The sequence below is a fragment of the Pezoporus wallicus genome, unplaced genomic scaffold, assembly GCF_028554395.1.
Source record: "Pezoporus wallicus isolate ANWC-B61680 ecotype Strahan unplaced genomic scaffold, APGP_CSIRO_Pwel_v1 contig_10790, whole genome shotgun sequence".
Classification (NCBI taxonomy): Eukaryota; Metazoa; Chordata; class Aves; order Psittaciformes; family Psittacidae; genus Pezoporus; species Pezoporus wallicus.
Genome location: NW_026640522.1, coordinates 1,076,234 through 1,103,959, shown reverse-complemented (window position 1 = coordinate 1,103,959; position 27,726 = coordinate 1,076,234). Strand labels below are relative to the sequence as shown.

The window sequence follows — 27,726 nt, the reverse complement described above, 5'->3', positions numbered from 1 at the left end:
GCAGTGAACATGTGACAGCAGTGGGGTCTCTCAGCTCAATCTCCCACCCCACAGTGCTCATAGATGGTGACGGGATGCTGTAGAGTCCCTGGGAACTATTTCCAGGAGACCCTGACTGGGGAAGCAGACAAGACTTCAGTCTGTTTCTTTTTAAAAGTAGTTCCTACTACAGGTCCTGCCAGGCTTGGTTTTCTGAAGCACTTTACAGAGTTGGTATTTGCATCAGGTGTCAGATTAATGAACCAACTGTTCACAGGAGGAGAACAATACAAACATGTAGAGACTGTCTGGTTCCTTCAGCTCCTCCCAACTCCTGCTAGAGTTTGTCAGGTCAGAATGATGGGTCTGAGTGCCTGGGGGTGCCAAAGAGCTACTTGCCCTCAGGCCCCATCAGTCTGCAGTACCAGAGCCTGGGAAGTCCCTGGTTGTTCACAACTGTCCCATGTATGCAGCTCATTAAGTGCTCAGTGCAGAGGAAGAGGCCATGCTCAGAGGAGAGGGCTCTCAGGCTCACCAGCACATCTTCATCCCAGCCAGTCCAGATCATCGTCGTCGTCATCACCAAAGAGTGGAGCTGGAGGGGGACGCCCCTTCATGCTCTGGAAGTCAAAGCAGAGGGGAACTTGTCAGTCTTAACAGTTTCCCAATAGTAATTGCTATGCAGTTCTGGCTCTGAACCCTGCATCACCTTTAAGGAGATGGTACCAAGAAACCTGAATAGTGAAGCTTTTGCATTTCTCATATGATGTTTTAATATTCCAGGAGAGATGTTCTCAGGGTAACAAGGACACAAGGCACTAAAACCCCTCCCTTAACCTGGGAGGCCTCACTAACTTCATGCCAGCAGGAGCTGTCATTGCTACCTCAGGCCAGGCAATGCCTTGAACCTCAACAACCAAAACACCCACATATTCTTGAGACAGAGGATGTAGGGGAAGTGCTGAGCTCTGCTGCAGGAGCCTGTCAGACCCTACTGCCACAGGGAGGATTCCACAGACAAGCTCCAGTTAAAACCTGAGCCAGTTCAGTGGGAGCAGAAAGATACAAATACACACCACTTCCTCCTCATCCTCCTCTTCAGAGAGCACTCGAGGCTTCAGTGGTTTCTGAGATGCTGTTTCAAAGAAGTTGTCATCCTCAAAGAGGCTGGAAGAAGATAAAGAATGAACAGTTCACTTGCAGATGACAGTATCTTGGCTTGACAAATTCTGTTAATGAATGAGGAAAGAGCTTTATTGCTCAGGCAAACTTAAAGCACGCACCATTCACCAGGGCAGATGACACTGGGACCTGGTAGCACCAAAACCAGCTTCAGCCCCTTCTGCAGTGTGCTGCTCTACAGCGGAGCGGCTGCACGAGCCTCTCTGCGTGCTGCTGTACCAGCCCGAGCTGCCCAGCAGCAAAGTGGGACTGTGGCTACTCCAGGAGTCACATCTTACCTGCACTCCTTCTGCCTGGGGCTGGAGTCCAGCTCCTGCTGCCCTGGGCTTTCTCTGATGACAGCTGAGCTCAGCTCTGCTCTGTTGGATGCTGAAGCAGGCTCCTCAGAGGTGGCTCCATCCAATGGGTCTGTGCAGTTCCCTCCTTCACCGTTTAAGGGCAAGGGCTCTAAACCTCCCACAGGCTCCTCTGCCTTCTGCTCCACCGCTGGCTTTCCTGGAAGCACTGCCACATCTGCTTCTTCTGGCTTGGCCTCTAGAACAGAGGGTTCTACAGCTTCTGCCTGCAAAGATACTCTGGAGGGACTGCGTTCAGTCTCAGCTTTCCTGATGGGACTGCTCTCCTGTCCTTGCTCAGCTGGGACAAAGTCCTCATCCACCTCAGGAACAGGCTGTCCTGCAAGCACAGGCCCCTTATCAGGATCCAGGTGGGATTCTGCTGTGGAAGAGAGATGCTCCCCCTGGATCTTCTCTTCTGACACCCCCCTGCTCTGTGTCACCGCCTCCTCCTCAGAAGCTGTGGGATGGGCAGACAGAAGAGCAGACTCGCTTTCCTGGCCAGGCACCACAGAGCCTGTGGCTGCTTTCTCAGGATCAGCTGGGAATGTGGCACTCTGTGCTGGGCTATGCTGCACGGGCTCATCGTGGTCAGGCTTTGCTCCAGGTGATCCCTCCTGTCTCACTGCTCCTGGTTCAGATTCCTCCTTTTCACTGTCCTGATCTGGTTTCTCCTGCTGCCTATTGAGTAGCTGCAGTGTTACAGTCTGAAAAATGTGAGTAGAGAGAACACAGGTTATATCCTGAGCATAAACCATCACAGAGCCCTGTCTCTTCTACTACTGGGCTGCTTTGCCACCCACAGATTTCTGCTTGTTATTTCAGCCCTGCAACATACATTTGTGGATATAGCCTAAGATTTGTCCTCTCTCGTTGATCACCTTGTGCTTCTTAGCACTGGTGTACCTTAATAGTGTTCATGACAACGCCCAGAACTGTCCTGCCACTGTATGTCTCCTCCAGCTCAAATTCACCCCGAAGAGATTGAAACACCCCATTCATTATCTTCTTTACCTGGAAAAGAGCAAGACAGGAAACAAAGATACAATTCGTTAACATGTGAAGCACTGGCCTCAACAGCAGATCCTTCTCCAGGTGAAGGAACAACAAATCCAAACACACACGTGGTTTTCAAAGAAGCTACTTTCCAAATCAGAAGTTCCCAGAACAAAGCAGAATACATCATGTCACCTTAATTCAAAACCACTACATACACACCAAACCCTTCCCTCCAGAGCTGAGGCTGCACAAACCAAGGCATACTGACATTTACTTCTTAATTATTCCTTCAATTTTTTAATCTAAACCTCAAATCTTGAGTTTTACTCTACAAAATAAAACTGAGCAACCAAGTGCCAGTAGGAAGATCACATCCTTGCCTCCTCTATAAACCCTGCTACTAGAAACACAGTGCTTCTGTGGAGAAAATAATGTTCTTCTTTCTTATCTCTGCTCAAAGAGAAATCATTTAAGGTAAATACATTTGCTTAGTAAGGAGAAATACTGGATAGTGGAGCTCACTTCTTCGGTGAAGTCTGCAGGTAAAGATCCAGCCTGATCCTTCTCCAGGTCCTGGATGCGTTCTTCATAGTGAGCCTTCAGTGCCACAATATCAGACTGCAAGGCTGAACACTGCCAAAGGGAAACTGGAAGTCAGAACAGCTCTCAGACACCACCACAGTGAAACTCATCCTGGGCAGGTTACCTGTAGCCAGCTTCTTGTAAAGGGGTAAATTGCCAAGTGAAGTTTTAAGCAGGGCTTTGATAGAGTTGCTGAAAGTAACAGCACCAAAATAAATACACCCAAGGAAGTGAAAACCTCGGAGATCCCCAACTGTGTCAATAGGTCTTTAAGTAACACCAAGAGCAGGCACAGCGTTACTGAGATCCCAGAGAAATAGGGGCCAGGTCTCATCACTGGACCTGTTCTGGTTTGCTGGAAGCAATGTGAAGTTACTCCCTCCCCTCCCATGTTCCTCTTATTCTGGACACTGGAAGCCCGAGGTTAGCAATTACTGCACACTGGTTTACATTCAGCTGCTGTGTTACTCCCTTTACCTTCTCTTTGATAGGCTCCAGTTGCTCCAAACGTTGCTGGAATTCAGACAATTTTTGCTCCTCTGCTTTTTTTGAGTGCTTTAGAGCCGCAAGCTGAAACACAAGAACTAGAGCCTGTCAGTTACAGCCCCTTCAGTGTCACCCACCTCAAAACTCAGCTTCTGCTCAAACCGAGATAAGTTCAGAAAAGCAGAAGAGATTGTTGATGTCAGTCTCAGACTAAAACCATCTCAGCTTCCCCTCATTCAGAACTAGAGCAGTAGATTCACTGGCCCACCAACCCAATGGAACAGATGCAATACAGACATCCCATGGACAAGACCAAATTCCGTAACAGTCAAGAATCATAGAGTAGTTAGGGTTGGAAAGGACCTTAAGATCATCAAGTTCCAACCACCCTGCCATGGGCAGGGACACCTCGCACTAAACCATGGCACCCAAGGCTCTGCCCAACCTGGCTTTGAACACTGCCAGGGATGGAGCATTCACAACCTCCCTGGGCTACCCATTCCAGTGCCTCACCATCCTAACAGGAAAGAGTTTCCTCCTTAGATCCAACCTAAACTTCCCCTGTTTAAGTTTTAACCTGTTACCCCTTGCCCTGTCACTACAGTCCCTAATGAAGAGTCCCTCCCCAGCATCCCTATAGACCCCCTTCAGACACTGGAAGGCTGCTCTGAGGTCTCCACGCAGCCTTCTCTTCTCCAGGCTGAACAGCCCCAACTTCCTCAGCCTGTCTTCATACAGGAGGTGCTCCAGTCCCTGATCATCCTCGTGGCCTCCTCTGGACTTGTTCCAACAGTTCCATGTCCTTTTTATGTTGAGGACACCAGAACTGCACACAATGCTCCAGGTGAGGTCTCACAAGAGCAGAGCAGAGGGGCAGGATCACCTCCTTGGACCTGCTGGTCACGCTCCTTTTGATGCAGCCCAGGATACACTTGGTTTCTGGGCTGTGAGCACACACTGCAGCCGGCTCATGTTCATTTTCTCATCGACCAACACCCCCAAGTCCTTCTCCTTGAGCTGCTCTGAATCCCTTCTCTGCCCAACCTGTAGCTGTGCCTGGGATTGCTCCCACCCAGGTGTAGGACCTTGCACTTGGCATGGTTAAACTTCATGAGGTTGGCATCAGCCCACCTCACAAGCGTGTCGAGGTCCCTCTGGATGGCATTCCTTCCCTCCAGGGTATCAACCGAACCACACAGCTCGGTGTCATTGGCAAACTTGCTGAGGGTGCACTCAATCCCACTGTCCATGTCAGCCACAAAGATGTTGAACAAGACCGGTCCCAACACCGACCCCTGAGGGACCCCACTCGTTACTGGTCTCCAGCCGGACATTGAGCCATTGACCACAGCTTTTTGTGTGCGGCCATCCAGCCAGTTCTTTATCCACCGAGTGGTCCATCCATCAAATTGATGTCTCTCCAATTTAGAGACAAGGCTGTCGTGTGGGACAGTGTTGAACACTGCACAAGTCCAGATAGATGACGTCAACTGCTCTACCCCTGTCCATCAGTTCCGTAGCCCCATCATAGCAGATAAGAAGTTAAAGTCAAGATGCACTGAGGTGGGAGACGCTGGTTACTGGTTATTTGGTATTACATTTCAGCCCCTTTACCTTCTCTTCCAGCTGGGACACCTGCTGCTGCAGGGAATCTCTCTGCTCACACACCTCCTGGTATTGTCTCATGTGCTGCTCCTTGGCCGATGCCAGCGTACGTTCACATTTAGATTCCCACTGGGATTCCAGCTCTGCCTGGAGGAGTGACAGCTGCCCATCAAGTAAAAGAAATCATTAGGAACACACACATGCAATGGGTATTTGCACAAGAAGTGGCTGAAAGCTTGAGGCTGGACAACATGCAACATGCAAGTATGCAGATGGCAGCCCTGTAGCCATCACCAGCTCCTGCCCAATCCTCAGCTCAATTCCAGCCACAATCCCTCAGGCTGACCTGAAGCTCTCACTCCCATTTCAGATCTCTTGGCATATTTCTAAGCAGTCTTTCACTCATCAGCAGTCCTGTACTCTTGTCTCTACTATAAGCTCAATTTGGTGCCTCTGCTTTCCTCAGTTTGACACTCTTTAACACAGTCTACATCTGATGATGCTTGCCAGCCTGCATCAACGCTGCAGCAAAGCTCTGCAGCCATGTCAGTGGCCTGGGATTTGAGTCAGAGAACAACTGGGACCTTGCAGCCTTCCTGCCCACCCAAATCAGGCACTGCCTTAGAAAGGCAGGAGTCAGAGGCAGGGCCAAACACCAGCAAAGATATTTTAGAAAGACAACAAAGTGAGCCCTGTGTTAAATTCAACCCCTACAATCAAGGCAATAACGTTTTTATTCTTCCACTACCTGAGCATTTGTACAACTATTCCCTACCATAGGTCTCTTGCACCATATTGCACTCACAGTGTCTCTTGCAACATAGGTAGGAAATAATAAGTTCCTACAAGGCTTCCAGACACTTGTTGAAGCTCCCCTGGCTCCTCACCTGCTCTGCTGCTGCCTGGTCAGTCGAAGTCCGTGCCTTTTTCAGCAGCTGACGGAGCTTGTCCAGCTCCTGCTGATAGGATCTGCGGATTTCCTCCATCTCCTCCTCTGCCTGAGCTCTCTCTGACAGGGATTTCTTCTTCCTCTCTGCAAGATTCTGCAGTACAGAACAGGACATAGAATAGGCCAGCCTGCACCCAAGAAGCTTCTCTTCCTTGTGCAGAAAGAGCTGCTTTGAGCAGGGAGTCTTATCACTTTAAAATCAAGGAGATACTGTTTTAAAGGTAAGAATGTTGACATATTACTGGCTAAGATATTAAAAAAGAAACCAAAGAACCCACATAAGCACGAAGTATCCACCAGGGATCTTTCCTGCTGATGAGTCAAGATTTACCCAACTTGGATATTTACACAGAATCATACAATGGTTAGGGTTGGAAAGGACCTTAAGTTCATAGGACCATGATATTATCATAGAATTATGATTCTAACATACAAGATTGTTGGGTTAAACTTCAGCAAACTGAAGCCCTCTCTGTATCTCTGTGATGCTGGCACAGGACATACCCTTTCAAGGGTCTCCTTCTCCACTTTCAGGTCCATGAGCTCTTCCTCCAGTGCTGAGATCTTCATGTCCAGCTGTTTGCGGCTCTGCTTCTCAGCTTTAAATCTGGTCTGAGTGTCCTCAGAGGCCTCCTGGAGCTCTGCAAAAATACAATTTACTGTGGGTTTTAGCACTACATATATTTCAGGTGAATGCATTTGGGGCTGAGGGGAAGGAACAGTGTCTCTTGCACAATGAGATCAACAACACAACTTGCACCTCACTGGGGACTAGATTGATGAGGAGCAGCTTTTCTGTGACATGGCAGTGTTTATACCTCAGGTTTTATCTTAACTTTTCAACCACTGGAACGTTTCTGTTCCTCTACAAGATGTCAGCCAGTAATAGCAAGAAATAGCTTCTGCAAAAGACATCCCTGTCACAGCATGATCTTGTTCATTTGACTTGGCCCACTTTGCTTTTAGTGCTACAAGGATGCATATAACCTTCAATGTATCAATAGCCTCCTTCAATACCCCGTGACTGGCCCTAGGAAAAGCAGGAACAGATAGCCCAGAAGAAAGGAAAAGCCTATGGCTTACAAAAAAGGAAAACCAATGACAAAGGAGCTCTGCTGGAGCAGGCACAGGAAGCCTCACCTGCTAACTGCGCCTGCAGCTTGTTGAGCTGTGTCTCGTGCCGCTCAGCCTCCTGCAGGGCGGCAGAGAGCTGCTTCCGCAGGTCCATCTCCTTCTTCTGATGTGCAGTCAGCTCCAGCTGCAGCTGGGAAACCTGTGCTGTGGCAGCTGCCAACTCCTCTGCGACTTTGGCCTGTGCAAAATGGAGCAAGGTAGAAAAAAGAATCTGTGAGTGTGAGGAGACAACCACAGCTGTTCTCGCAGGAAGAGCACTGGAGATGTGTTCAGGGAAGTGCTGATCCAGCACCTTACAGGCACCTCCAAATTGAAGATGTAACAGTAACTTCTTTTGCCATGTCACTGTGTTTGCCTGTAAGCTGTCCAGACCAACCAGAAAGTTGCACAGGGCCACCACCAACCTTAGCACCACACCAGATCAACTCAGGCAGTTTTCCTTGAAAAGCTTACATGTGTTTTTTTAAGACTAGCAGCAGTGCCTGGTGGCTCTGCCCAGAGTTTAAGCTATGACAATGCCTGTTCAAGTAAAAGCCTGGGCTCCAACATGTCATTGTCTTCAATAAGCTTACAATCGACTGAAAAAGCCACACAAAACACAGGCTCGGTCCAGCCACAAGAGCACCTTCCCTCCAGAGCACTCGGCACGTAGACACCTTGAGGTGCCTGCACAGGCAGGGCTGGCATTCTGCAGCACAGATCTCAAGGTCATTTGTTGACTTGTTTAGATTGAATATTGCTCAGAGTCAGTGACTCAGTAAACCCAGGCACTACCACAGCTTGTCACACAACTTGTGTTAGGAGATCTGTTAGGAGAGGCTCAAGGCATCAAGACAAAGTCACGTTCCCAATCTCATTGCAAGACACACAAAATTCAGAGGATGCTCTGCAAAGACAGAACTGCACCCGTCGGAAAACCTCACTTTCTACAGGGAATACCCAAACAGCTTCTCTCTCTATGCCTACAACCAGACTCCCGACAGGCTTTCACATTCTTGTAAGTTCAGGAGCACTGGAGCTTCTCTCTGCTTTATCCCCATAAAATAACTACTGCTTCACTTCAGATTAGGACCACCACCTTCGGGCAGAGAAGAGCTGTGAGCAAAATTGTTCCAACTATGGTGAGGGTGAATAAGTGCTAACCTTGAGGGCTGGGATACCACACCATTCATTTTAAAGAGGAGGCAGTATTTCAGAGACTGACCTGCTTTTCTCTTAAGTTTCCATACGTGTCTCACTGCAGTTCAAGATGGTAACTCCTAGCATGCTAAAACCAAAACCAAACCCCGTGGCATATCTCAAGGTTATTTTAACACTTATCTTTAATGGCAAATAAAGAAAATTAAAAAAAAAGGAAATCCTATGCTGGGAACTGTTACTAGACTCAAGTTTCTGCAGCGAATGCTTCACATCTATACTAGCTCAGCTCCGCCTCCAGCTTTCAGGTACCAAGAATCTTACATGATCTGTACCTGCTCTGATAATTACACGATCATGTCCTGACCATGTCCTGCCAAACGTCTTTGCAAAGGGCTCCCCAAGAAAGAGCAAGTGGCTACACTGCCAGTTAGAAAGCCCTTTTCCAAAGCCTTTTCCCAAGTGGAAGATCCATGCTAATTCAAGATCTGAGGCAATTCTTCTGATGCCAGTCACCTTCTAGCTATGCAAAAGGAAGCTGGGCTGGCACTACCCAGGGCACAGTTATCTATGGCCTACACAGTCAGCAGACACACTGCCTCACCTGGTCCCAGCCCCGATCCACTGGCAGCATGTGCTGGGAAGAGAAAGCAGTGACAGGAAACAGGGAGAGTTAAGAACACAACTTGCAAGGCAGAGGCATTCATCATCATCAGAAAAGCAAAGTGCTTCATTGCAGGAGCCTAAGGCATGCCAGAGAAGCCCTTAAATTATTCCAAGAACTGTAAAAGCTTTGACAGAAAAAGGTAGTGAAGCCTGGCTTAAAAAGAAAGAAGCTAAAGGCACATTTCACTCTGCAGATGTAGGAGCAGTGGGTCCTACTTGTGATTACCATTTCCCTGCAATGGAGACTGTGGGACACAAAGCCTTCATCTAAAGCTGTGATGTGCTCTGCCAGGGTCAAAGACCTAACACCCAAAAGCAGCAAGCTACTAATAGCTCTTTTCTTTGATCCTGGGCACAGATGCCTGGCCTGTATCACAAAGTAAGTGGTGAGTCCCTATTTTATTTAAAGAACAGATAAAATAGCTTAAAACTCTCTTCCCTGATTCTGTCTGTCCATAGTGATCTCTGAAACTGCAGTCACAGAGCAGCTACCTTGGATAAACGGAAGAGAAAGGAATATCAGACTTCACATTTACAGTCAGCACTCTCACAAAAGCAGCAGAAATCACTCAATGCATGTCATGGCTTTCATGGCTTTTCTGGTGCAGCCTGAAGTCTGTTCATGTAACAGTGCTCTTTCCCAGGCAGTGATTGCTGGATCAAGTGGAGCCTTATTGAAGATGAGGCCCAAAAGACTTCTAAAGATCATCTCATACTTCCCAAAGTACTTCCTCCCAAGGCTACTGCACAAGCTGGATGCTGTGCTCACTGACAGAAGGGATTTTATTTATTCTTTCAATCTGACTTACTCCTGGTTAGAATCTCTCACTACATGATTACAGGTTAAATCCTGTGTTAAAACTCCCAGTGTTAAAACAGAATCCTCCCTCACTGCCTGCTCACACCAGCATGCAGTTATCAGCCATGTACTGTGCTGTTCTTTAGCACACTTGCTGGCACACCCTGGAAAGCTGCACTTAGTCATGGTTCTCATGCAGAGCAAGCGTTTATCATCTCACATTTGAATTGGAGAAAAGCACAATTCAGCAGGGGAGCACAGTGCAAGACTGAAGTTGGTGTTATTTAAGAAGCCAGGGCTTGAGAAGGCATAGAAAACACCATGCAATTACTGACCTCAAAGCCAGCCTGGGCTAGGCTGTCCTAAGTGGACACATTACCGGATATGCAGCCATGCACAGGTGCATTTAAGTGGTTTGAAAGCTATTTCCCAATAGCCCCTTTCATAAAAGCACAACACATTATTGGTAGAAACAAACAGTTCTTGAATATTAGTATTAAAAAACAAAAGTGCAAAAGTGCAATGAGGAAACTTCAGTAGCAAGCACTTTTTCTTACAGCTACATTCGTTCTATGTCAGTTAAATACAAAGCCCTGTAATACACAATTGCTCAATGTGTTGGACATACACCTACAAAGTTAACAATAAATCAGACACCTCCCTGTGAGATATGAATACGAAAGCTATGACGGCATAAAGATCACCATTTATATCCTCTGTGCTGACTTTGCCATGAATACAAAGTGTTTCTCAGAACAGCTTTCAGAACATATGTCCAGAACTACATTTGTCTTGCAAGAGAACGCACTTAAGCCTTGACTAACAAGGCTTCAGCTCATTTCAGTGCCACCAGCAGCCCCTCTCCTGGCTGCAGCTGGAGATGGATTGCTCCGCTCATTGTCACCATTACCTTCTCCTGCTCTGCATGCAACACTCTTGCCTGTGTGTTTTCAGTTGTTGTTTGCAGGGAATGGTTCCTCTGCTCCATTAGCAAGTTACTTTGCTCGACGTACCTGTGAATGGGGGAAGATTGGATGAGCATCTATGTAAGCACATGATTTGGAGCAAAAGGCTCAGAGAGAAAACATGGTATTTCACATCAGTTTTCTTCATGACAAGTCCCAGACTTTTTTGCATGGCGGCCTGCACTAAGGTCCTGATCTCAAAAGGGTGGACTGGGTGTGCCTTGGACAGCAGATTTTGTATCAGTCTGGATACCTGCTTTACTTCTCTAATGAGTCTAATGTTCCTACCACACAGTCAAGAGTTGTGATAACTTGATATCCACTGATCTCTGCCATTTCCTTAAACAAATTATTCCCCTTCTTTAACCAAATGGGACACACAGCCAGTGGAAGTAGGGACACCACATCTACAATTTCTTCAACCTTGCTAAAAAGCTAGCAAATGTAAAAACTCCCAGAAGCAGAGCAAGTGTGCTGATGAGGTTTTACCCCCTTTTACACATCCCTGTTTTACACAGTAAACCACAGTTTTGGAGATAAGCTCTCTGGGGAGGGGGGAACAACACCCCACACTTTTAATGCCTTAAACAAATATATCAGAGCATGTCTCTACTCTAAAGAGCACTCCTCCTGGTTATACCTAACCAAGTGTAAGCTAGATAGTCTTTGCAAATGCACAGGCTGTATGTACCCTCCCACTCCTTACCTCTGATTCCGCTCAATCAACTCGCTGATCTTCTCATTCTGCTCCTCAATCCGACTGCTCTTCTCAAATATCTCTTGCTTCAGCCTCTCATTCTCCTAAAGCACAGCCCAGCATGAATATTCATCTTACTCAGACTTCCCTGCAGCAGTACCTAAACCTTTGTTTTGTACAGATGCAATACAGAGGTGAGATACCACCTTCTGTGGTCACACCACTGGAAGGCTCTGTGCTGCATTTAGCAGGAATCCTGGCCTGGGACAGCGGTTGCCAAACCACATTCTAGAGAATACTGTGTCTGGTTGACTTCTTCACCCATAAAACACAAGATTGTAAAGCTGATTTCTGGAAAGCTACAAAGCACAATACCAAGTAGTGAAAAACAGAAGTAAGTGGTTTTTGCAACATAGTACTCCAGCTGTGAAATTGTGCTGCAGGATGCTGTGGGTTAAGTCCATAAAGGTTTAAGCAGAGGCTGAATTTCTCCCACATGAACCTTTTGTCAAGGCCTATTAAATACCAGTGTATCAACTCTGGCTGGGAAAGCACCCAAACCACAAACTGCTGAGCAGAGCTTTTTTAGGAGGGAGAGGGGTGGAAATCATTGTGTATCTCATGCTCTTACCTAGGCAGCTGGTTTTGGCCATGCAAAGACAGAACACATGGGTAGATTGACATTTGGGCCAAACCAGTAGAGCTGTCCCAATTAGGAGTAACAGTGGGCTGCAGCTCCTTATGGAAGCAGTTAAATAAGGCTGGCCATGCTCACCTGGATTATGCGTTGGATATTGCTCATGATCATGGATGCTTCCATAGTAACAGAGGAGATACCAGGCAGGAGTGAGCTGTTACCAACACTTTGTTTCCTCAACTCCTCCACCTGCAGGGATAAGCCATTCTTAAACCAGAGGAAATGAATTTATGGGTGTAGATCAGAGTCAGACATCCACAAAAATCCATTGCTGCACCTCATCAGCTGTAGGGTGTATGCTACTGTATCTACTGTGACACCTCCTGAAGGGCAGTGAATCCTCCCAAACACAATGTGCCATATGATATTAAAGACAGAGAAAACACCTTTCCCCAAGAGCAGGCTTAGTTTTTCACAGTAGGTGAATTATTACTGCTTCAAGGTCTGGTAACACTGAAGTTTTCATTGTTACTAACATCACCTACAAACTTAATACAGCATTTAAACAGAGTCAACTCCTCAGACTACACCTGAAGACCAAGCAGTACCATCACTAACAAGCCTGCCTGTGCATACATTACCTTGGCAGCCAGATGATCCATCTTGTCTACCACTTTGCTAACAGCCATTCGGATTTCAGTGTTATGCTGCCGAGCTTCTGTCATCAAGAAGGAAGTAATATCCCCAGGAGCTTGAATGGAAAGGAGAGAGATCTATAGTCACTAGGGGAAAATGCCTCCACACAGACAGACCAAAAGCCATGCTTAGCAGTTTGAAGCCTTCCAGACAGGACAGCCACTCTCTTCCAACAAATAAAAAGAAGATGGTATCTGGAAAACTAATGTAGGTGTTTTCCAAATAACATGACCAGGCAGGTTTATGAGCATAAAAAAATTCTTGAGCAATGTGACAGCACTTGGGTCAACAAGAGGGAAGCCCCCAGACACACAGGAACAGTAGTGTGCAAAGAGAACAGTCAAACAAAAGGCACAAAGGCTGACTTCTGAAACTTTGAAGTTCCTTAATACTCTAAGTCCTTCCTAGGTTGCTACATTCTCACACTTAAAGGCCTTTACATGCACACTTCAGCTCCTTCCCTGGGTCATAGGAGAGCTTTCTACTATTACAGTTATAAATATAATTGGAAGAATCATCTATAAAATACATGTAGTAACACACAGCCTTGGCAGTACACTTGGAAATTCCACTCCCCTTCACACTGTAAGAAGTCAAGGTTAAAAAAAAAGATGGATATTTACTGGAAAATATTTACCCTTATTTGATTTTAAGAAATAGGGATTTGTGAAACAGCACAGGGACTTTGGACAAGGGCCTGTAGGGACAAGCCAAATGAGAATGGCTTTAACCTGCCAGAGGGGAGACCGAGATGAGCTCTTAGGCAGAAGCTCTTCCCTGTGAGGGTGCTGAGGCGCTGGCACAGGGTGCCCAGAGAAGCTGTGGCTGCCCCATCCCTGGCAGTCTTCAAGGCCACGTTGGACAGGGCTTGGAGCGAGCTGCTCGAGTGGAAGGAGTCCCTGCTGGTGGCAGGGGTTGGAACTGGGTGACCTTTAAGGTCCCTTCCAACCCCAACCAGTCTGATTCTATGACAGACAAAATGAATATGCATGTGTTTGCTACTATTGCTACCTACATCCTCATGCTGAACAGTTTACTGCAGGTATTGCAACCTTCTGGAAAGCAAGAAGTTTTTTAAACATACCTTGGTAAGGTGCAGGATACATCTGTCCCACAGGCTGGAGTTGAGAAGCAGATGCAGCCGTCTGGGGGTAAGCAAATGCCATTCCTGGATATGCCTTGCAGAACAGGTTTAATAGATTAGAATATGTTTTGATATCTCCCCGCTTGCCACACTTAAGTGGATTTCATGGGGGTTTTTTAAGCCCCAGGAGCAAAGATGATATTTGGAAACTAAAAAGAAAGAGAAGTGAGAAGCTGGAAGTCAAGTGACACAAGTCATAGTACAGGGAAAATAACAGTCACTTCTTTCAAGGCTTAAATACATGTTCAAGTTACCACAGCTCACTAAGTTATCTTCTTCACTGAATTTTAAGCAAAAATATGTTACCTTACATTTGGGAGAGGCAAATGCCAGCACACGAACAGCTCACTTTGGAGTTAGGTTAACTGTAACACAAGACTCTTCCTAGGGAGGGCTTAAAAAGTGCAACATGACTTGATTGCAACTTTACTGTTCAGTGCCAAGGAGGAGCTAAACAGACCAAAGCACATATTAAATGCTACAGCTATCTCCTACGTACCAATTCACACTCTCAGGCAAGGTAAAAGGAAAGGTTACAATACAACTTGGGCCAAGGGTTGAGAAGAATTCAGGATATCAGGGTCAAACTTTCAAAACATTCAAAGCAAATACATCCAAATCACCCTCAGATTAAAACTTCATGTTAATGAATAGTTTCTATTTCAACAAACAGAAAAGCCTTTCTTTATCCTGTTACTTGCCAAACCTTCCTCATTTTCAACACAAGGAAACTGCAAAGCAAAAGCACTGAAAGGCCACATCAGATCTGGGTTTGCTGGGGGTTTTGGGGTGATTTTTGGGATGGGGGTGGGTGTTATCACTACATAGTGGTTTTATCCATTATCAAATTATTTCTTCCTCTGCTTCAACCCTTTAAATTAAACACTCTTTGTGACATAGGCCACTGGTTTCCAAAAGCTCCAGAAAATATGTTGCAAAAGCAGAAGGTAAAAGGCTTGGGTTCAGACTTTACAGAACGGTTTGCATGACTATCATAGTAGTAAGTCTTTACTATCTGATGTGGCAAACACATTGTATGTTTAAAGCTTCCTTGTTTAGCAAGCAGACTGCATCACTTCACAGCAGCACCACAAGCCTTTTAAAAGGCTTGTTCCTTCACTGGGTGAAAACCATGACCCATGAATACCTGGAGTGTGCGAATGAGCTCTCATGGAAAACCAGACCAGGACCAAGAAAAGTTGCAATTAAAATTCTTCTAGTTTTTGCTTTACAAATACTTGGAAGTTTTTTTATTTTATCCACTACAAAACCAGATACTAAAAGAAGTCTGGTTAATTCTTGGTTCAACCTAAAGAAGCCATCAGCAAGCAGAAAAATTGCCCTTTTTGACTAAATTAGAGGCATGTAATGTAAACCTGAGAATGCCAGAGTGTCACAGGAAGGAACCTGGGATTCTCATCTTCACCCTTGCCCCAGCAATGGAGAAGTAAGACTTAGGAGAAAGAACAGGAGAACCAATACTCTCTTCAGTTTCATTCTGGTACCTGAAAGCCCTGTGCTCCTGTAGGCAGAGCTGAATGTGGCTGGATCGTTGCAGGAATTAAAGCAGCGGAAGATACTGGGGGTGCAGAACCAGATGCCTGAGGTACTGAAAAGGAAGAAAGAAATTCAGCATGCCATAAAGTAGCTGGAAATAATTTAACTCGCCCAGTGTGAAATGGCCAAAAACCATTAACTAAATAGACAAAAATTTAACAGAAACCTGTCTGCAGCCTTGTGAAAATTAAATCCAGTAAAACAAGTGATTAAAGGTAATCTTTCAGAGAGATTCCACTTCTACCTACATTTAGGTAACCTCTTTTCATTCAAAGAAAGGCAGCTCTAAAGGTTACTGATATGAGATGTTACTCATGCTGACTCTGAAGCCTGCTCAGCTGACATTACTAGTCCATCATGGGAAGACAAGTCAAGCCCACACCAAGGCTGTCAGTCTCTAATGCTTTTCACTCTTATTTCACTGTGCCCATGTCCAAAGCCCCTCTCCAGCTTTCCTGGAGCCCCTTTAGGCACTGGAGCTGCTCTCAGGTCTCCCCTTCAGAAGCCTTCTCTTCTCCAGGCTGCCCCAGCCCAGCTCTCTCAGCCTGGCTCCAGAGCAGAGCTGCTCCAGCCCTCGCAGCATCTCCGTGGCCTCCTTTGGACTCGCTCCAACAGCTCCATGTTCCTCTTGTGCTGTTGCCCCAGAGCTGGATCAGGACTGTAGGGGGGGATCTCCCCACAGTGCAGCAGAACACTCCCTTGATCTGCTGCTCACATTCTGGTGGTGCAGCCCAGCACACAGAAGGGGCTCTGGGCTCAAGTGCACACTGAAGCCTGGTCATAGGGAGCTTCTGATCAACCAACACCCCCTAGTCCTTTTCCTCAGGGCTGTTCCATCCAGTCTCCATTCAGCCGGTGTTTGTGCTTGGGATTGCCCTGACCCAGAACATACCTATCAGTTCCTATTTCAGCTCCCAAAACGAATCCTTTATTTGTAAAACCTTTCTGCCTGAAGCCTGCAAAGAAGTGCAGTTTTGCTATTCCAGTCCCAGCTCACCAGCACATTACCTTGTGTGGACACTGTGGGCAGTACCGCATGAGCTGGCTGGGCTGGTCTCACAGAAGATGAAGCCACTGGTTGTGCTGTCCCTCTGAGTGTATTTGGATCCTAAAAACATGTCTGCATATTACAATGAATGCTGAAGAACAAGCAAACAGTTTGAACCCAAGATCACTTCAGAGTGGGTGTTACCCAGTTAACCCAACTGAACTGTCCAGAGCATTTGTTCAACCCTTTTGCCACTGGAACAGGGTATGCTTCCCTGTACAAAGGGAGAGCTATTACTACAGATTCCCCTTTAAGGGATTCACACAGGAAAGAAAGCATCAAAGAAGCCATACTTATATAATAATGTACCTCTATCTCCGAGTCACTGGAGTCCAGCTGACTACCTGCTGTCCCAGCCAGGAAAGGCAGCATGGGCTGTCCCATTTTAGCCATCCGAGAAATAAGCTTTGCCTTTGCTACATCTGGGTTCTAAAAGAAACGCTTGCAGTTACTCTCCCTTGGTCCCTCAGCCCAGGCTTTTCAGACATTACAGACACATCTGTCAGGATTAGACTCTTCTAAATCATTGAGTTAATTCTGTCCCTTTCAATTTTTCAATGACTGCGCAAAAAGGTAATTTTCAAGCACACAAGATAACACGGGGTTTGTTCATCTGGCTTGCTTTATGTACCCTCCTTCTGGGATGACACTGCTGTCACTACACATTAAAACTTATACCTGCACAAAGCACAGCAACAGGGTGAAGATATGTGAACTGAGTAAGCTGCTTAACAGCTGCTTCTATCCTGAGGTACTCACATGAAGTCATCTTCCCATGCAGCTGTATAAAGTTATACCAAATGTCCCATTTACTCTTTGTTATCCATTTTATTTTTGTCCATCTATCTGAAAAGACAGCTAGCCTGTAATTATCCACATGGTCAAAAGTAACCTTACATTTAAGAGTAGGAACTAGAACTGCAGTTCATGTTCTGTTAATGCCTTCAAAAACAAGGCCCTAACCCAGTGTCAGTAGGGTGAGCATCGAAGAGTCTTCCTTGCCTGATGTTCACTTTATCTTCAGCAATATCAAATGTAATGGTGAAACAATCAAGCTTCCCTACTTAAGGCTTCAAATTAGTTAGGAAACAGCCAACACTTACTGCTAGCTGTTCACTGATGGAGTTTGACTTGGCCCGAACAGCTGGCTCCCTGAAAAACAAAGTGTATGCTGATACTAGAGATTAACAAGAAATTCAGGATTCAACAGTCTGCATTTCTAAATACTGTCAAATACACCTCCCCCTAGGAAAACCATTTTCTTCTACCATAAGCATTTAGTTTAGCTTGCTTTTGGAAGATTCTTTGCAACACTACCTGTAAGTTTCTGAATATCCTTATGAACAAGTTCCATGGCTGTGGAACAGCTGATTACAGAAAGATGATTTCATGGATTGCTGCAACAACCACATCCTGGTACAAACAATTTTAATCAAGTCTAATAACAAACTACTTATGACAAGTACAGCAGCAGTTCAACTTGAGCTCCCTAAAAAGGATGGCTGACACAGTTAAACAAATGACAACGTAAAATTTGCAATTAAACAAATGAGCCATTACCCAAGAGCAGTTGATGATCACACTGCCACCTGAGACAAGCAGACTGTTGTAGCAGTACCCATACGGCTTAACCAGGCCAGATCTCAGTACTGCTGTAGAGGAATGACTTAATCTGTGCCCATTCCAATCTCTTTCAATCTATTCAGCATATTCCAGCAGCAAATTTCCTGCACGCTTCATCAGCAAGCATTTCTCTGCCACACTGACAGCATTAGGCTGGCACAAAAAGGACCCGCATCTGCCAAAGGATTGTGTTAATGCAGGGTTGTGCTATGTGTCTATGAGCATTGCCATCTTTTAATGCAGCTGCCTCTTACCCAGGCTTTGGAGGTATTGTAGATGGGGGCAGTAAACCAGTGTCTGCAGGGAAGCCATCTGAACTGGGGACTGGAGAAGGTGCAGGAGAATCCCGTGAGCTGACACTCTGTCCATCCGAACCAGAGCAGTCCTTTACCAGCTTCACCTTAAAAACCATGTAACAAAACACAGGTTATTCTGGGTTCCCAAAATAAGTTTTCAGCAACTTCTTTATTTTTTATGACTACTCCTTTGTCAAGCTCATCCCCTTCAATTAAGGGTTTATGACTGATTCAGAACTGGAGAAGCTGAGTCTTTGCATCCTGTCATTCCCCACTGAGTGCTGTTTTCCCAAGTGACTCACAAATAAGAAAATTAAAAGATCCCAAGACAGTTAGAACAGACATGTCTTAGTAAACAGCCCAGAGGGATTTTGGGGAATTTTGTTTTTTTTTTTAATTAAAGATATGTATCTTCCTGTGGTATTTGGTTTATAACAGTTTCTGAGCTGTGGCTCTCATACCAACAGCAGGTTTTCACCCTGCAGATAAATGCTGCCACTCAACAGCCATAAAGTATATGTAAAATAAATGTGGCAGGAGACACTCACTCGCCTCACTTCCACCTCAAAAATTAAAGTGGAGTCTGGAGGGACTCGGCCAGCCACTCCCTGAGCTCCATAGGCCCATGCTGGAGGAATGATGAGATATCTTCGGCCTCCCTTCTTCATCCCCATCATTCCTTCTTCCCAGCCCTTTGGTTTTCAGAGACACAACAGAACAGAAAGCAAACAGTTTGATCAGTGACATGACATGGTTCTCATTAAGACATCTTCAGGCACTGGCTATAGGAGATACCAAAACCCATACAGAGATTCTTGTGAAATCCTGTTTGTTTTCAGTCTGCAGCACTAAACCTGTGTCTTAAAATAAATCATAATGGCCAGTTGTAAGTTGCAACATTGACTTAAGAATAAAGAAGCAGCTCCCAAGATGTTGATAATGAAATCAAACACATGCAGCAATGTCTAGCATGAAGGCTGGAGGTTTCCAGATCTCTGCAGGTACCAGAAACCTGGTTTAAGTTTTAAGCACCATAACTTAAAAATAGCTATTGCAGATCCCACTGACATCCTGGAGAACAGAGCTGCATGCTGTGCTGTGCGCACAGACTCTGCAGTTGCAGGAGCTTGCAGAGCACTCAGTGGTGACCTCTCAGGATTCAGGCAAAGAACAGGACTCCACATCCTTGAGATCACTTCTGAATCGTTGTGGTTGGATTTATAAAGCACCCACAGAAAACAGCTGTAGTGAAGGAGATTTATAAGTCAGAAAAATACAAATGGTCAATGGATGCCTGCATTTAACAGGATGACTAATGCACCCAAGCAACATTAATAAGAAAATGGATATTAAAACAAACTAGAAAAATAGTGTATCTTCAATGAAGAAAAATTTGTAACAGGTCATCTATGAATTACTCAGGTAATGAAAGTGACTTGAACATAAGCATCTCCATGATGTCTGAGTGGCGAGCACCTAGAGAAGGTGTAGCTGCCCCATCCCTGGCAGTGTTCAAGGCCAGGTTGGACACAGGGGCTTGGAGCAAGCTGCTCTAGTGGAAGGTGTCCCTGCCCATAAGCAGTGGGTTAGAACTGGAGGAGCTTTAAGGTCCCTTCCAACTCAATCACTCTGCGATTCTACCATCTCTGATTCATAACCTGGCTTTATGGAGCAATATAAGGGAGCATCATACCACTGGAGTGAAAAATTATCACACAGTCAAAACCCTCACAATGTGTTTAGAGGGTAAAAGCACTTGTAGTACTATGTTTTAGTAGACCACCCTAAGAACTTGTCAGTTGTCTTCACCCTCCCATGCCCTTGCCCCAGGTGACAAGTCAGGGCTATTTGATGCTCTGCTTCTGAGGCACAATCAGTGTGGAGGAATATGAAGTAGTTCCCAAATAGAAATCCTCCTTCAGAAATAGGACTCCCTGGGAACAAGGTAATGGATTAAGTGGCTCCCAGAAAAAACACAGACAACTGAAAAACCCAGCTCTTGAAACTCTTGAAAAAAAGCTTCTTTTTTACCAAACAGGACAACAGTGCCACTGAGGAGACTGGGCTATATTGTGCAAATTAAGAAGAAAATAAAGAATCTTGAAAAAGATCTCCAGTAATTCAAAGCTCAGACTTCAGTTGTTATAATGGAAGTGTCAGAAGTTCTACCTTGATGACCTTTCCAGATCCCAGCTTCAGGCGCAGCAGCTTGTCTTTGTTAACATTTGAGTCAAATACCTAGAGAGTTGAAGAACAAAAACATAGACTATATGGATTTCCCAATGATTTCAAGACTCTGAACTCTACTTAACACATTTCATGAACTCCTGCAAGCTCTTATGTGCTGTTTCCTATTCTACCTCTTCCAAAATTAATTACTAGACATAAGACAGAGCATGGCTACAGCTTCTAGTACAATTCAGTCCAATTTCTTATAGGAAACACTAGCTGGAAACTCAAACTTTACAACTGCTTTGAGCTCGATGGTCAGGACAGGATTGGGCCAACCAGAACACCACACAACAGGCTTCTATCAAACAGCAAACAACTGTCTACAAGTTTTGTACATTAAACTACAACAGCAGCTGTTTGTACTTAATGTTTGCACACTAAACTATGCAGCTGAACAACTCTTTCACATGAGAAGTAGGCTCTGCTATGTGCCACTGGTACACAGAGTGAAGGGCATGCCAGGCAGGCCAAGAAAAACAAAACGCCTCCTAACAGATGAAAAACATAAAGCCCTTTTTTATAGCAAAAAGATTCAGCTGCAGATGGATACAAGTGCAAACCCTTTGCTGTTAATTTTGCCAGCAGAAGTATTTTAGAAGTAATGCTTTGGAAGGTTAAAGCATTTGTTTATTAGCTGCAGAGGATGTGAAAGCGTTCTCATTCTTTTAGTAGTTGGAGATATGCTTCATGTCAGACAAGGCCCTTCTTATCACTTCCTCAAGCTGCTTCCAGAGGAGCAGAGCTGGCTTCCCTGTCTGTTCTCACAAGTTTCATAGGCACTCTCACACATTCGTATTAATGAAAGTTAAATGCCTTTCAATCACCTCCTCCTGAACAGTAATGGGATCCTGCATTATTCTATAGGTAACACTTAAGACCTCGGTTATGGTGCCATAAGTGACTGACAAAATCCTTTTACCATCAGCACCAATACTATGCTCAATGTGGCAGGTTCCTTCCAGGTGCTGTCACTTTCAGTACTAGGAAGAAGCTGAAATGCCTTTACCTGTCCAAGCCCATTATTCTGGAACAGCCAACCCGTATAGGCAACCTCCAGAGAGTCTCCTGCTTCTGCTCCCTGCCCCTCTCCGAGAAGGAGATCCTGGGAGAGTACTGAATCCAGCACTGGTGAGCTGTTGCATTTGGCAATGCACACCTGCAGAAGGAAAGCCTCTGGTCATTAAAACAGAGTGACAAGTTCCACTGCGACTCACTACAGATCTGATGCATTTCTTACTGTACTGATCAAGCCCAGGCTATAGATGCACCTAAGAGGCATTCTGTGTTTCCTTGTCCCGAATCCTGCTGCATAAATACCCTCTGCTCTACAGAGACATTGGTCTTACAGTACTTGAGAACCTGGATCAAAAGTCCCCCTAGAAGTAACAGGCTCCCTGCCTCAGAGGCCTGTATCTAACAACAGAACTCCATCAGGCTCATGGCAGATCTGCCTCCTTCACAGCCATGCAGATACTCAAGGCTGAACTTGCAATGTAAAAGTACAACCAACTTGGATCCTTTTTGCAATACGGTGCTCTCAGAAACAGGTCTGAATTGTCTGTAGTTCTAACAGGGCGGCAAGTCCTGCCTCGCACACAGTAGTTACCTGCTTGCTGAAATCCACGGCAGCCTTTTCTGACTCGAACATGATGGACCAGTTTTGTCTCTGATCATCATAGAAGGTACTGTAATTGTTGGGCTGGACCTGTGAAACAGGAAAACAGTCCTATATTAACATTAAATGATGCATTCAACTGAAATAAATTAAAAAATCCACATCCCAAAAGAAGCTTAAAATAAAAGCTCCTGAAATTAAACAGAGGCAGAATCCTGCTGTGTTCAGAACCACCCAAGTTCTGAATGCACAAAATAGCTTTTATTCATGTGCTCATTATCTTGGAAGAGTTATTATAACTCAAATACATGAGGAAATATTAAGTTCATTAGAGATGCTGCAGCTTTCACAAGCTTCTCTGCAGCTAGGTCATATAATACATGCTGAGATTTTTAAGTGGAAGCAACCTACTTTTCAAAAGTATTGATTATGTTTAGACTTCCACAATCAACTGGAGGAGTCACTTCGCCCTTGATTCTAAAAACTCTTGCCACCAGAAGCAGACTACAGAACCCAAAACGCACTTATAAAATCGGAAGAGCAAGGTGCCATCCTCAGCAAAGATCTGGACTGAAATTCTACCAGTTCAGAGTAAAATTACTTCTATCAAATCAAGAATTTTCATGTCACCTGATGACGAGCTGGGAGCAGCAAATCAACACACCAATTTTCTGTAAAGCCGGCAGAAAACAGAACATCCGGAGAGATCCCATTTTAGGACTTGCAATGCTCCAAATTGTTCTCATCAGCAGGAAAATGCCGAGTGTCAGATTTCCGAGAGAAAACATTTCCTTCTGCTTGCTCAGTTGCAAGTTATCAGCAAAAGGAATTGTTCTGTTTCTATCCACTGTAGGACTGCAAAACTCAAAGCACCCCTCTATGATCTAGAGGTAATAATACACCTCCCACAGCAGATGAACTTGCATTATGAAATCTACTGCTCTGCAAAAGGCAGATGTAATGATCCCTTGTGCAATACAAAGAGGAGGAGAACAGTGCTCCCAGTCACCAAGACCCCTCTTGCTGTGTCAGATGTCTGATCTCAAAGGCTATAAATTAAGACTTAAGTATTTCAGAGTCAGCTTCTGTTTGCTGTGAATAACATATATCCCTGAACACTTTTCTAAGCCAGAGTCTTACCGTGAACACAAAGCCTGGATGGATCCTTGCAGTTGTGATCTGCTGCTGCTGACTGATGTAAAGGAGGAGCCTGTACTGGATTCCACAAGGAATTGGGCAGGGAAAAAGAACAAAAAGCAGGAACTCAAAACCTCATCTTCAGTTCTCACATGCTTTCTCAAATTCTGAGCCTAAGGCTACAGTATTTATTTACCAAATAGACCCAGCAGCTGCTTTTTCCACAGCAAAAATACCTAATGCAGTATTATAACACCTCTTAAATCCCATGGAAAATGGGCATGGATGATACTAGCTAAATCCATGCACATGGATTAAGCAATCCATGCATGGATCAAGCAATTTAAACTAATTATTTTGCAGTAAGCAAGATGCTTTGACTAATTCTACATTTGTCACAGTTACTGTGTAAAAGGATGGTGCACTAACCCTTCGATACACAGAATTCAATACATGCCATACAGGCATAAGCCAGTGTAACAGATCAAGAAATAAATTGGAGGGAGCTTTCCAAGTGCTAAACAACGCAGATACAGCATCACATTGACATATTTGGCTCTATTAAGTGCTTTCCTTCATGCACCTGCACTCAACACATTAAATTTCTCAGGCATAATTTGTAAAAGATCTTACAAACTTGTTGATCACAGAAAAGAAAGAGGTCACTGAGGCAAATGGCTGAGCCCTAAGAAAGGCCAGGAGGCGGAAGCAGCAGTGGAACCCAGACCTCCAACATCAAAAGCAAAGACATGCCAGTGAGTTCAGAGAAACACTACCCCATAAGAGCATGCTCTCAACATGGAAACGTTGCAGGACTGAAGTGTTCCTCACCTCTTTAGTGGCGTGGTTCCCCACTACAGCTGCTCCATACTTGCCTTGCTTCAAGTACTGCCCATTTGTACTGGAAGACAAGTGAGATAATCAGCTGTGGAACCATCCCTTCCTCACATTTCTCTCTACTGCTGCTGAGTTTTAATTCTTTAGAGTTCAAGTCTCTTGTCCTCATGCCTCAAGGATCAGAAAGTCTTTCTTAAGCTTAAAAACATTACATGTCTTGCTTGCCCACAGATCACAGGAGCATACATTATGGAGTTTGAGTTGAAAACCACTCTTTCAACCTGGCTCTAGGGCATGATGGCAGTGTCAAATGGACAGAGGATTTTACTGCTGTCACCCTGTGCTCAAAGCCTCAGTTCTGCAGAAAGGAACGTAAGACATAAGCACCTGACAGAGCTGCCTGGAAACAGTGTGAATGTCAGGCTGATGTCTCAGGACGCAGCTCCCTGTAATGGCCAAATAAGAAACTTGCTATTTATTTGACAACTGCATAACCCAGGACAGCAGCGCAGTAACTGAGCTTGGCTTTGCACAGAAACTTGCACTGATTTGTAGCACTACTGCCATGCAGACCCATGTCTATAACCACAGTCTCATCCTACTCATCCAAAAATACCTTCCCTCTATGATCAGGGCTCCAGCTCCCAGATATGCAGACTAACAGGTCAGGCAGGAAACTGCACTTACTATCGATAAGCAAGAACTGCGGTAGCTGCAAACACAGATGGAGCTCCTGAAGCTGCTGGGGCCACAGGAGCCTTCTGGGCTGCTTGGCCTGCTGAGGAACCAAGAGCAGGGACAGCATCAGCAAGACAGAACAGCCACAATTCCATGCACATTCCTTCCTCCAAAGAAAAACAACTCCAGAAGAAGATTAAAAAAAAACAAAATGAAAGAGTGATGTTCCAAAATCACCAAAGGCCATTGAGTAGCCACACATACTAGAGGGTAGTATCAAAGAAAACTAAGAGGATTATTTACACAGCTGTCCATAGAATCATAGAATCAAACAGGTTGGAAAAGATCTATAAGCTCATCAAGTACAACTGTTTCCCAGCACTGCCAAGGCCACCACTAACCCATAGCACTGAGGGCCTCAGCTACACAGTGTGTGAACACTTGCAGGGACAGTGACTGCAGCCCTGCCCTGGGCAGCCTGTTCCAAAGCCTGAGCACCCTCTGGGGCAGGAATTGTTCCTCAGCTCCATCTAAACCTGCCCTGGGGCAGCTTGAGGCCGTTTCCTCTTGTCCCATCCCTTGTTCCTTGGGAGCAGAGCCCAACCCCTCCTGGCTCCATCCTCCTGTCACGCACTTGTAGGCAGCGATCAGGTCCCCCCTGAGCCTTCTCTTCTCCAGACTGACCCCCCCCAGGGCCCTCAGCCGTTCCCCATCACACCTGTGCTCAGGCACCTAAACCAGCTCCATTGCCCTTCTCTGGCCCTGCTCCAGCACCTCAATGTCTCTCTTGGAGTGAGGGGCCCAGAGCTGAACACAGGATTCAAGTGTTTCTCACAAAAGGGCCACCAAGGCACGAGCTGCAAAGTTATTTCCCCATGTCCAAGCCCAGTTCCTCACCAGCTGCTGTTTGGCTCTTCTTAGGCTGCTTTGGTGCTGTGTACTGGAAGAATTCATTTCCATGGCTTGAGACTGTTTGATCCAAACCAAAGAGAGAGGCTAATCTGGCACTAGAAAGAGAAATAAACTGCTTCACCTTATTTAGCACTGGCTTCATAGAGAACAAACACCATTAATTCTAAGTTGTAAAGTGCTTACCATTACTTCAGAAATAAGCAAAGGGATGCACATGAAACAGTCCTATCCTAATTAACCATTGTCTAAAAGTTCTGCTTATTCAAAAGTAAAAGAGGCTGGAAGTGGCCTGTGTTTCACTTCCTCAAAAGCTACTGCAGAGAAGAAACAAGGGCTGAAACTACACTAAAAAAGAAAGCAACTTTTAAAGCAATGCCTAGGACTGCCTTTGTATGGAACAGCTGATGGCTCCAGTACTGGAAAAACTATGTGACAATGGAGAAGCCACCATTCCACATGAGAAGTTTTCCTTTTGAAATGCTCAGGGAACACGTTCTCCATTAAATTTTAAAAGAGCAGACGCTCTGCTGTCAGAGGGCAGAGGATTTAATGCTGCAGGTAAACAGGTTATTCTTACAAAACATGTTGGCAGTTTTACTGCTTTAAGCCTGTTTAATCACCTGGTCCTGTGGGACAAGTGAATAACTCAACCTAATCAACAATTCAACACTAATTCAACACTGCCAGGAATGGAGCAGCCACAGCTTCTCTGGGCACACTGTGCCAGCGCCTCAGCACCCTCACAGGGAAGAGCTTCTGCCTGAGAGCTCATCTCAGTCTCCCCTCTGGCAGGTTAAAGCCATTCCCCTTGGCCTGTCCCTACAGGCCCTTAGCCCAAGCCCCTCTCCAGCTTTCCTGCAGCTCCTTTAGGCACTGGAGCTGCTCTAAGGTCTCCCCTTCAGGAGCCTTCTCTTCTCCAGGCTGCCCCAGCCCAGCTCTCTCAGCCTGGCTCCAGAGCAGAGCTGCTCCAGCCCTCGCAGCATCTCCATGGCCTCCTCTAGCTTCGCTCCAACAGCTCCACGTCCCTCTTGTTTTTTAAAGCATAACTGCCTGCTAAAAGGAGAGGACCAGCTCGCAGTGCTTGTCTGGAGCTCCTTGGAGGGCAAAGAACGAGCACAGCTGGAAGCACAACTGTGGAGGAACCTTCCAAGGAACAATAAGCAGGAATCCCGAGTGTGCTGCACACCGAAACGACACCCACGGCCTAGGAGCTGCTGAGGGCGCAGCACCCAGCCCTGCTTAACCCCCGAACCCAGCACCCGCGGGCCCCCAAACGCTGAGTGGAAGGAGCCCCTTTCCCCCGCCTGTGCCCCCATGACTGCAGGGGCGGCCCCGCCTCCTCCCACGGGAGCAGCTCACGGTCCCTGGGCAGGGTGCTCAGGCCACGGAGCCCCCCGGCCCGGTCCGCTCCGGCCGCCAGTCCCTTGCCGGGGGTCAGGCTCTGCCTACGCCCATAAGCAAGGCGGGACGGGAGAGGCGGGTACAGAGCCGGTGCTGACTCTCGTAAAGGGAGAACGGCTTCCGCTCCCCCTCTGGTCCCCATCACCCGGTAGAGCACCCCCGGAGCCAGCAGCAGGGCCTTGCTAACAGCGGGGAGGGCTCCATGGGGCCCCGCGGGTCCGTTCGCCGGGAGGCTCCCCCAGTGCTGCCAGCTCCTGACGGCAGCGAGAAAGGAGGGATGAGGGATGAGGCAGGCCGCAGGGCCCGCCGCCGCTCACCCGCTGGCGGGGGACAGGAAATCTCCGTCGTCCTCCTCCGCCGCCGCCGCCCCGAACATGGTCCCGGTCCCGGTCCCGGTC

At 46.1% G+C, this 27,726-nt stretch overlaps 1 protein-coding gene across 4 annotated transcripts; it reads right to left on the bottom strand.

Annotated features, from left to right (window-relative positions):
* Nucleotides 1–116: 116 nt before the first annotated feature.
* FKBP15 (FKBP prolyl isomerase family member 15) lies at nt 117–27,726 on the bottom strand. Of its 4 annotated transcripts, none has more exons than XM_057419257.1 (30): nt 27,646–27,726; nt 25,913–26,022; nt 25,025–25,115; nt 24,332–24,401; nt 23,504–23,578; nt 22,355–22,453; nt 21,755–21,904; nt 20,686–20,754; nt 19,065–19,208; nt 18,475–18,620; nt 17,701–17,749; nt 16,907–17,026; nt 16,558–16,657; nt 15,498–15,601; nt 13,933–14,026; nt 12,794–12,903; nt 12,291–12,401; nt 11,525–11,619; nt 10,764–10,866; nt 8,993–9,025; nt 7,258–7,429; nt 6,622–6,758; nt 6,056–6,211; nt 5,178–5,330; nt 3,555–3,647; nt 3,018–3,128; nt 2,403–2,510; nt 1,440–2,203; nt 1,056–1,146; nt 117–599 (listed from the first exon to the last, which is right to left on the bottom strand). In XM_057419257.1, the coding sequence occupies exons 1-30, from the start codon at nt 27,702–27,704 to the stop codon at nt 525–527; spliced, it is 3,792 nt and encodes a 1,263-aa protein (XP_057275240.1). In that variant the 5' UTR covers nt 27,705–27,726; the 3' UTR covers nt 117–524. The 4 variants fall into 4 exon arrangements, with proteins under 4 accessions (XP_057275240.1, XP_057275241.1, XP_057275242.1 ...); XM_057419258.1 differs by having other exon boundaries at nt 25,025–25,112; nt 27,646–27,704; XM_057419259.1 differs by lacking the exon at nt 8,993–9,025.

What these genes read in the sequence shown, in the direction of transcription:
- FKBP15 (XM_057419257.1), bottom strand. Translation starts at nt 27,704, where the DNA reads ATGTTCGGGGCGGCGGCGGCGGAGGAGGACGACGGAGATTTCCTGTCC. An exon ending in ATCCAGGCTTTGTGTTCACG is followed by an intron (nt 22,454 to 23,503) that starts GTAAGACTCTGG and finishes CCTGTTTCACAG; the next exon opens with GTCCAGCCCAACAATTACAG. An exon ending in GATCTGGAAAGGTCATCAAG is followed by an intron (nt 19,209 to 20,685) that starts GTAGAACTTCTG and finishes TGAAAACCAAAG; the next exon opens with GGCTGGGAAGAAGGAATGAT.